The 11059-nt window shown below is 44.2% G+C and overlaps 1 protein-coding gene across 1 annotated transcript in view; it reads right to left on the bottom strand.

Moving 5' to 3' along the window:
- Positions 1–200: 200 nt before the first annotated feature.
- The window catches only part of LOC149978201 (voltage-dependent L-type calcium channel subunit alpha-1C-like), a 110398-nt gene continuing 99539 nt past the window's right edge, over positions 201–11059 (bottom strand). Inside the window, exon 2 of the mRNA XM_090199046.1 lies at positions 201–682. Within this exon, the coding sequence (XP_090055172.1) occupies positions 201–682 (482 nt within the window). The remainder of the gene's footprint in view (positions 683–11059) is intronic.

Here is an 11059-nt window from a genome sequence, read left to right as displayed (position 1 = left end):
CTATATATAATAAACCAGTTCACACCACCACTATATATAATAAACCAGTTCACACCATCACTATATATAATAAACCAGTTCACACCATCACTATATATAATAAACCAGTTCACACCATCACTATATAATAAACCAGTTCACACCATCACTATATATAATAAACCAGCTCACACCACTATATATATATATAATAAACCAGTTCACACCATCACTATATATAATAAACCAGTTGACACCACTATATATAATAGAGGATACTTCCACTCCACGATGCTGATGCATGCTCTGCGGATGGGGTTCTTGAGGGTGAGGCAGAGCAGGGCTCTGGGAGGTCTGGTTGGGGCTGTGTTGATGGGTTTCTTGGGCTTGTTGGTGTAGTGCTGCCTCTTCCTCTGTGTGGAGCTGGCTGTGCAGATGGGTGCGCCCGCGTTCCCCATCTGCTTGGCCTGCCGCGCCGCCTCGATGGCCGCCTGCCAGGTGAGGGCCGCCCCGGGGCCGCTGGGGATGTGCTCTGCCGCTAGCCCCACCACCGCCCCTCCGACCACGGCCTCCAGGGGCCCGCGCCCACCTCCACTTCCACCCAGGGCTGTGACGCCACCCACGCCGCCTCCTCCATCTGCAACGCTGGTATCGTTCAGACTGGGCGCCACCACCGGCAGCGGTGGGGGGGAGTAGTCGGAGCCTGAAAGGAGGAGAGAAGGGGGAGAGGGGTGAGCAGGGTGACTTGAGATGTGGGGTACCAGTGGCGGAACGGGGCCATTGGGAACATCTATGTAATCTTGATCTATTTAGTGGAGTTAGTTTAGGGACAGGTTGCTTATTGCCATTCAGATTGTGGAAGTCAGACCAGTCCGACTCCGTTGCCAATTTAATCCTGACTAAATGAAACAACACAACTATCCTACAGTATTGCTTTTATTTTAACAGACAGTCAGGCAGACAGAGAGACATTCAGTGCAGAAGAGCAGCCTTGATCTGAAAGGGGTTGGACTGGAGAGAGAGAGCGAGAGAGAGAGAGAGAGGGGGGGGGGGAGAGAAAGGGTAGAAGAGACAGAGAAGAGGAGAGATGGAGAGAGAGGGAAGAAGAGAGAGAGGGAAGAAGAGAGAGAGAGAGGAGAAGAGAGAGGGAAGAAGAGAGAGAGAGAAAGGGAAGAAGAGAGAGAGAGAGAGAGGGAAGAAGAGAGAGAAGGAAGAAGAGAGAGAGAGAGAGAGGGAAGAGGAGGAGAGGAGAGGAGAGGTAGAAAAGACAAAAAAGGAGAGTGAGAGAGAGAGAGAGAGAGAGAGAGAGAGAGAGAGAGAGAGAGAGGGAAGAAGAGAGAGAGAGAGAGAGGGAAGAAGAGACAGAGAGGAGGAGAGATGGAGAGAGAGAGTAGGAGAGAGAGAGAGAGAGAGAGAGAGAGAGGGAAGAAGAGAGAGAGAGAAAGGGAAGAAGAGAGAGAGAGAGGGAAGAAGAGAGAGAGTAGGAGAGAGAGAGGGAAGAAGAGAGAGAAGGAAGAAGAGAGAGAGAGAGAGAGAGAGAGAGAGGGAAGAGGAGGAGAGGAGAGGTAGAAAAGACAAAAAAGGAGAGTGAGAGAGAGAGAGAGAGAGAGAGTGAGTGTGTGTGACAGATACAGAGAGATTTACCCCAAGTTCTCCATGTGTCAGCTAGATTACAACCAGAAACAAAGTACTGTACATGTCATACTCCAATAATAGTGTAAGACATCTCTACTCATCATGTATTGACACTGTTCTAAGACCCTCCATGCCTAATCTCTCTGCACAGTACTCCATGTCTAAACCCAGCCTAACGCTGATCTGGGGACCGAGTTAAAAGAGGGATAAAGCAGAGCCGTAGTGGTGGAGATAACTGAAAAACAACAGCAAGATTTACCATCCAGTTGTCGACAGAATTTTCACGTCAATATTCTAGAATCCTCATAAATAGAATCCTCACAAATAGAATCCTCACAAATAGAATCCTCACAAATAGAATCCTCATAAATAGAATCCTCATAAATAGAATCCTCACAAATAGAATCCTCATAAATAGAATCCTCATAAATAGAATCCTCACAAATAGAATCCTCATAAATAGAATCCTCATAAATAGAATCCTCATAAATAGAATCCTCACAAATAGAATCCTCATAAATAGAATCCTCATAAATAGAATCCTCACAAATAGAATCCTCATAAATAGAATCCTCATAAATAGAATCCTCATAAATAGAATCCTCACAAATATAATCCTCACAAATAGAATCCTCATAAATAGAATCCTCACAAATAGAATCCTCATAAATAGAATCCTCATAAATAGAATCCTCATAAATAGAATCCTCACATTTTCCATCCAATTGAGTCGTTGTGATAGAAGTCTGTGTGTGATGACGTAGCGCACATCAAAATAACCAACACGGTTCGAATAAATGGGTTTCCATCGCATTTTCACCTTTTGTCACTAACATTTAGTGCGGGTTTATTATATTTAACCTTTATGTAACTGGGCAGGGCCGGATGTGATTCTGGCCTGGATTCAAACCAGGGACTGTAGTGACGCCTCTTGCACTGAGATGCAGTGCCTTAGACCACCACGCCATTGGGGAGTCCAGGGTATATCCTACATGATGAGATTATTATGGACAAAAGAGATAGATTATTTTTATTTGTCAAGCATCGATCATCATGTCACCAAAATGAGCCTCTATATTTATTGGAAAGGAGCATCAAGTTCATCACTGCACTTTGACCTCCCTGTGAAGTTCATCATCACTTATTTCATCTGTAGCCTAATAAACTGCATGGTTTCCTGAGTCGTAGTGGGACGACCAAACACCATGTCATCACTTATTTAATCTGAGTCGTAGTGGGACGACCAAACACCATGTCATCACTTATTTCATCTGTAGCCTAATAAACTGCATGGTTTCCTGAGTCGTAGTGGGACGACCAAACAGCATGTCATCACTTATTTAATCTGAGTCGTAGTGGGACGACCAAACAGCATGTCATCACTTATTTAATCTGAGTCGTAGTGGGACAACCAAACACCATGTCATCACTTATTTCATCTGAGTCGTAGTGGGACGATCAAACACCATGTCATCACTTATTTCATCTGAGTCGTAGTGGGACGACCAAACACCATGTCATCACTTATTTAATCTGAGTCGTAGTGGGACGACCAAACACCATGTCATCACTTATTTCATCTGAGTCGTAGTGGGACGACCAAACACCATGTCATCACTTATTTCATCTGAGTCGTAGTGGGACGACCAAACAGCATGTCATCACTTATTTCATCTGAGTCGTAGTGGGACGACCAAACACCATGTCATCACTTATTTCATCTGAGTCGTAGTGGGACGACCAAACACCATGTCATCACTTATTTCATCTGAGTCGTAGTGGGACGACCAAACAGCATGTCATCACGTTACTCCAGGGTTTACTTCAATACGGGTATTATGTCAATATTTACCCAGAAAGGTGTTTCTACCTCGTTTTCTCACATAATTAATGTTACTGTCACAGAAACATCCCACTTTGTGTAGCGTATTTTGTCTTGTTTTGACTTTTGTAAAGTTGACAGATAAATGTGCTGTTTTCATCAGGCCTGTACTGATGGTTTTTATCCAACATGTACTTTACCCACAGAAAAAGGTTGGATGGAAACCTGGTTAGTGTCTGTAGTAATAAACACACACACACACACACACACACACACACACACACACAGACACAGACACAGACACAGACACAGACACAGACACAGACACACACACACACACACACACACACACAGGCTCTTAATCACCGCTGAAGTCATTCTCTCTAATAACATTCAAACCATTGAATAAGACAGCAGATGGATTCATCTGAGCAGCGAGCCAGTGTGTGTGTGTGTGTATGTGTGTGTGTGTGTGTGTGTGTGTGTGTGTGTGTGTGTGTGTGTGTGTGTGTGTGTGTGTGTGTGTGTGTGTGGAGAGACTCAGACTGTGGTTTCTTTAAAGGTTAAAACTCACAGCCGATCTGTCACTATATTCAATTAATATCACTTCATTATCCTCAGGAACCAGAAAGGCGAAAAATATCACTCATTTTGTGATGGAGGAGAGGAGAGGATAGAGGGATGGAGGGATGAGGAGGAGAGGATAGAGGGATGGAGGGACGAGGAGGAGAGGATAGAGGGATTGAGAAAAGGATAGAGGGATGGAGGGATGAGGAGGAGAGGATAGAGGGATTGAGGAAAGGATAGAGGGATGGAGGGACGAGGAGGAGAGCATAGAGGGATTGAGGAAAGGATAGAGGGATGGAGGGACGAGGAGGAGAGGATAGAGGGATTGAGAAAAGGATAGAGGGATGGAGGGATGAGGAGGAGAGGATAGAGGGATGGAGGGACGAGGAGGAGAGGATAGAGGGATTGAGAAAAGGATAGAGGGATGGAGGGACGAGGAGGAGAGGATAGAGGGATTGAGGAAAGGATAGAGGGATGGAGGGACGAGGAGGAGAGGATAGAGGGATTGAGAAAAGGATAGAGGGATGGAGGGACGAGGAGGAGAGGATAGAGGGACGGAGGGATGAGGAGGAGAGGATAAAGGGGACGAGGAGGAGAGGATATAGGGATGAGGAGGAGAGGATAGAGGGATGGAGGGACGAGGAGGAGAGGATAAAGGGATGAGGAGGAAAGGATAGAGGGATGAGGAGGAGAGGATATAGGGATGAGGAGGAGAGGATAGAGGGATGAGGAGGAGAGGATAGAGGGATGAGGAGGAAAGGATAGAGGGATGAGGATGAGAGGATAGAGGGATGAGGAGGAGAGGATAGAGGGATGAGGAGGAGAGGATGGAGGGATGAGGAGGAGAGGATTTAGGGATGAGGAGGAGAGGATAGAGGGATGAGGAGGAGAGGATAGAGGGATGAGGAGGAGAGGATAGAGGGTTGAGGAGGAGAGGATAGAGGGATGAGGATAAAGGGATGAAGGGCTGAGGAGGAGGAGAGGATGGAGGGATGAGGAGGAGATGATAGAGGGATGGGGGATGAGGAGGAGAGGATAGAGGGATGGAGGGATGAGGAAGAGAGGATAGAGGGATGAGGAGGAGAGGATAGAGGGATGAGGAGGAGAAGATAGAGGGATGAGGAGAGGATGGAGGGATGAGGATAGAGGGATGGAGGGATGAGGATAAAGGGATGAAGGACTGAGGAGGAGGAGACATCAGTAATTCCAGCAGTGAGTGAATCCTTGCAGAAATCAACTAGGAATCGGATCAATCATTCATCCACTCATTGCTTTACTGATGAAGATGAGATTGAGATGGTTTAAAGTCTGATGGTGATGGTGAGTGGCTCAGTTGTCATCCAAAGGCAGTTCTATATTTAACTGCAGTTAAGTGTTCCTTACAGCGCCTAAAGACAAACAGTCAAAATGAATCTGTTTCTTGTAGTGATACATGACTTGGGCTTGGTCCTAAATGGCACCCAGATCCCTTTACACAGCTCTATGGGCCCTGGTCAAAAGCAGTGGACTGTATACTAAATAGGCTGCCATTTGGGACATAAAATCCATTCTGAACACCGCCTAGTGATAATTAGCTGTGCAAAATGTCTGTTCCGGTCTACAAAACCTCCAAATTACCTTACTACATTCCATGTTTACATGTTCTCTCTCTCTCTCTCTCTCTCTCTCTCTCTCTCTCTCTCTCTCTCTCAATTCAAGGGGCTTTATTGGCATGGGAAACATATGTTAACATTACCAAAGCAAGTGAAGTAGATAATATTCAAAAGTGAAATAAACAATAAAAGTGAACAGTAAACATTACATTCACTGAAGTTACAAAAAAATGAAGACATTACAAAGGCACTATGTGTATATACAGTGTTTTAACAATGTACAAATGGTTAAAGTACAAAAGGGAAAATAAATAAACATAAATATGGGTTGTATTTACAATGGTGTTTGTTCTTCACTGGTTGCCCTTTTCTTGTGGCAACAGGTCACAAACCATGCATTGGGCAGGAGGTTAGGAAGTGCAGCTCAGTTTCCACCTCATTTTGTGGGCAGTGAGCACATAGCCTGTCTTCTCTTGAGAGCCATGTCTGCCTACGGCGGCCTTTCTCAATAGCAAGGCTATGCTCACTGAGTCTGTACATAGTCAAAGCTTTTCTTAATTTTGGGTCAGTCACAGTGGTCAGGTGCCACTGTGTACTCTCTGTTTAGGGCCAAATAGCATTCTAGTTTGCTCTGTTTTTTTGTTAATTCTTTCCAATGTGTCAAGTAATTATCTTTTTGTTTTCTCATGATTTGATTGGATCTAATTGGGTTGCTGTCCTGGGGCTCTGTGGGGTGTGTTTGTGTTTGTGAACAGAGCCCCAGGACCAGCTTGCTTAGGGGACTCTTCTCCAGGTTCATCTCTCTGTAGGTGATGGCTTTGTTATGGAAGGTTTGGGAATCGCTTCCTTTTAGGTGGTTGTAGAATTTAACATCTCTTTTCTGGATTTTGATAATTAGTGGATATCGGCCTAATTCTGCTCTGCATACATTATTTGGTGTTTTTATGTTTTTTATGATAAATTGATTAGTGAATTGAATGAGTAATTGATGAATTGATTAGTGAATTGAATGAGTAATTGATGAATTGAATTGAACAGAAAACCTGGTGAGAGGAGCATCACCTCACGGCACAACGCCTTTCCCACCTACTTGTTGTGTTTATGTACTGACCTGTATGTGTAACTGACACACACACACACACACACACACACACACACACAGAGACTACACACAGACGTATTTGCAGCGTGCACATACACACACACACACACACACACATACACACTCACAAGGGCAGTAGACAAGGGCAGTAACTCACTCGCTCCTTGAACTGACACTGACCAATCCCTGTGGAGACTCCCTCTCTCTCTCCCTCCTCTCCTCTGTCTCTCCCTCCCTCCTCTCCTCCCGCTCACTGACCTCATTTCATAACCTCCCTCCTCATCCCTCCTTCCCCTCTCTCCCCCACCCATATGAGCTGCCACTCAGTCAGCTACCACTCAGTCAATTCTCCACTCAGTCAACTCTTCCCTTCTCACTCCATCTCACTTTACACACCCCTCTCTCTCTCTATGTCTCTCTCTCTGTCTCTGTCTCTGTCTCTTTCTCTCTCTCTCTGTCTCTCTCTCTCTCTTTCTCGCTCTCTTATACACACAAGTGTAAAGCGATGAAGAATATGTACATAAAGATATATGAATGAGTGATGGTACAGAACGGCATAGGCAAGATGCAGTAGATGGTATAGAGTACAGTATATACATATGAGATGAGTAATGTAGGGTATGTAAACATATAAAAGTGGCATTGTTTAAAGTGGCTAGTGATACATTTATTACATAAGGATACAGTCGATGATATAGAGGACAGTATATACATATACATATGAGATGAGTAATGTAGGGTATGTAAACATTATTTTAAGTGGCATTGTTTAAAGTGACTAGTGATACATTTTTTACATCAATTTTTCCATTATTAAAGTGGCTGTAGTTGAGTCAGTATGTTGGCAGCAGCCACTCACTCTCCTCCTCTTCCTCCGCTAGCCCTGTTCATACACAGAAACACACATCCATATGCTAACTGGGTTAACACACTCAGACACACATCCATATGCTAACTGGGCTAACACACTCAGACACACATCCATATGCTAACTGGGCTAACACACTCAGACACACATCCATATGCTAACTGGGCTAACACACTCAGACACACATCCATATGCTAACTGGGTTAACACACTCAGACACACATCCATATGCTAACTGGGCTAACACACTCAGACACACATCCATATGCTAACTGGGCTAACACACTCAGACACACATCCATATGCTAACTGGGCTAACACACTCAGACACACATCCATATGCTAACTGGGTTAACACACTCAAACACACATCCATATGCTAACTGGGTTAACACACTCAGACACACATCCATATGCTAACTGGGCTAACACACTCAGACACACATCCATCCATATGCTATATATAATGTATATATAATGGATGTATAATTCATATAATTTATATATCATGGATGTGTAATTTATATAATTTATATATACTTTATGTATAATTCATATAATATATGTATAATTCATAGAATTTATATATAATGTATGTATAATTCATATAATTGATTTATAATTCATAGAATGTATATATAATTCATATACTTGATGTATAATTCATATATAATGTATGTATACTTCATATAATTGAAGTATAATTCATAGAATGTATATATGATTTCCCCAAACCCCAACAGGAAGTCAGCTGTATAGCAGATGTGTTTTATCCTATTGATTTATCCATTTGATAATATACAGTACATACTGGCTCATCTCCAGTATCCTAAACTGCCTCCCAAATGACACCCTATTTCCTATGTAGTCCACTACTTCTGGTCCAAAATAGTGCACTATATAGGGATTAGAGAGCCCTTTGGGAGGCTGACCTAGTCTTGTAATGAGGAAGAATAAAAATACCTAAACATGCTTTGGGAATATAAAGTGGTTAGAGCGTTGGGCCAGTAACCGAAAGGTTGCCGGATCGAATCCCCGAGCTGTCAAAGTAAAAAACTGTCGGTCTGCCGCTGAACAAGGCACTTAACCCACTGTTCAGTTAACAAGGCAGTTAACCCACTGTTCAGTTAACAAGGCAGTTAACCCACTGTTCAGTTGACAAGGCAGTTAACCCACTGTTCAGTTAACAAGGCAGTTAACCCACTGTTCAGTCAACAAGGCAGTTAACCCACTGTTCAGTTAACAAGGCAGTTAACCCACTGTTCAGTTAACAAGGCAGTTAACCCACTGTTCAGTTAACAAGGCAGTTAACCCACTGTTCAGTTGACAAGGCAGTTAACCCACTGTTCAGTTGACAAGGCAGTTAACCCACTGTTCAGTTAACAAGGTAGTTAACCCACTGTTCAGTTGACAAGGCAGTTAACCCACTGTTCAGTTAACAAGGCAGTTAACCCACTGTTCAGTTGACAAGGCAGTTAACCCACTGTTCAGTTAACAAGGCAGTTAACCCACTGTTCAGTTAACAAGGCAGTTAACCCACTGTTCAGTTGACAAGGCAGTTAACCCACTGTTCAGTTAACAAGGCAGTTAACCCACTGTTCAGTTAACAAGGCAGTTAACCCACTGTTCAGTTGACAAGGCAGTTAACCCACTGTTCAGTTGACAAGGCAGTTAACCCACTGTTCAGTTAACAAGGCAGTTAACCCACTGTTCAGTTAACAAGGCAGTTAACCCACTGTTCAGTTAACAAGGCAGTTAACCCACTGTTCAGTTAACAAGGCAGTTAACCCACTGTTCAGTTAACAAGGCAGTTAACACATTTCAGTTGAATGCATTCAGTTGAACAACTGACTACTGTTGGTCTCTCCCTTTCCCTTAAATCATGGAAATCATGTATTTCTAGATTCCGCAGTATGTTATTCTGTTTAACCGTTCTGTCTGACTTGTCTAGTTAAATAAAGGTAACATTTAACATTTAAAAAACGCGTCCACTGTTCCGTGTACCTGTTGTCAGAACTAAAACATCTGACCTGATGATCCATAAGGCAGTTGGATCATGGATTGAGGCTGGTCCCTGGGCTGAATCGTGTATCATGGATTGAGGCTGGTCCCTGGGCAGCATCATGTATCATGGATTGAGACTGGTCCCTGGGCTGCATCATGGATTGAGGCTGGTCCCTGGGCAGCATCATGTATCATGGATTGAGGCTGGTCCCTGGGCTGCATCATGGATTGAGGCTGGTCCCTGGGCTGAATCATGTATCATGGATTGAGACTGGTCCCTGGGCTGCATCATGTATCATGGATTGAGACTGGTCCCTGGGCTGAATCATGTATCATGGATTGAGACTGGTCCCTGGGCTGAATCATGTATCATGGATTGAGACTGGTCCCTGGGCTGCATCATGTATCATGGATTGAGACTGGTCCCTGGGCTGCATCATGTATCATGGATTGAGACTGGTCCCTGGGCTGAATCATGTATCATGGATTGAGACTGGTCCCTGGGCTGCATCATGTATCATGGATTGAGACTGGTCCCTGGGCTGCATCATGTATCATGGATTGAGACTAGTCCCTGGGCAGCCTCTCCATTGATCCCCATCATAAATGAGAGATTAGTCACATGGTTTTATTATGACAAGCCAATCAATGTCTCACTGCATGGGAACCAACACAAACAGAGACGTGGAGCTGCTGTGCCAGGTTTGTAACGGCTACTGAGCGGATGCTGTGCTGTGCTGTGGTAGCAATATGTCCTGTTGTCCAGCCTGTAGGGGAAACAGCACACAGCAGACCCCAATGAAAACAGGCTCCTAACTCACTAGGCCTGATGGGAATCCTTCACAGTGAGAGGGTCAGAGTGGACAAAGCATCTCAGAGTATAGGAACTGATCTAGGACCAGGTCCACACTATATAGCACATTTTTTTATAAGAGTGTAGAGACAGGTCCAGAGAGACAGGTCCAGAGAGACAGAGGAGAGACAGGTCCAGAGAGACAGAGGAGAGGCAGGTCCAGAGAGACAGAGGAGAGGCAGGTCCAGAGAGACAGAGGAGAGACAGGTCCAGAGAGACAGTCCAGAGAGACAGGTCCAGAGAGACAGGTCCAGAGAGACAGAGGAGAGGCAGGTCCAGAGAGACAGGTCCAGAGAGACAGAGGAGAGGCAGGTCCAGAGAGACAGAGGAGAGACATCAGAGATGATAGTAAGAGAAAGAGAGAAACATTTTACTTTGCTTTTTAAAAATCTATTTCAGTGGCTTTCACAATGTAAACATATGTTTCCCATGCTAATAAAACCCTTTAAAATGAATTGATATGAGCCACAGGGAGGAAGAGGAGAGATATAACAGTAAGAGAAAGAGAGAGATGTGGGCAGTAGGGAGGAAGAGGAGAGATATAACAGTAAGAGAAAGAGAGAGATGTGGGCTGCATGGAGGAAGAGGAGAGATATAACAGTAAGAGAAAGAGAGAGATGTGGGCAGTAGGGAAGAA

This window comes from Oncorhynchus mykiss, chromosome 15 (genome assembly GCF_057628025.1).
Source record: "Oncorhynchus mykiss isolate SJ-2025 chromosome 15, ASM5762802v1, whole genome shotgun sequence".
NCBI lineage: Eukaryota > Metazoa > Chordata > Actinopteri > Salmoniformes > Salmonidae > Oncorhynchus > Oncorhynchus mykiss.
Note: the sequence above shows the minus strand (reverse complement) of the source record. Positions and strands in the feature narration are given on the sequence as shown.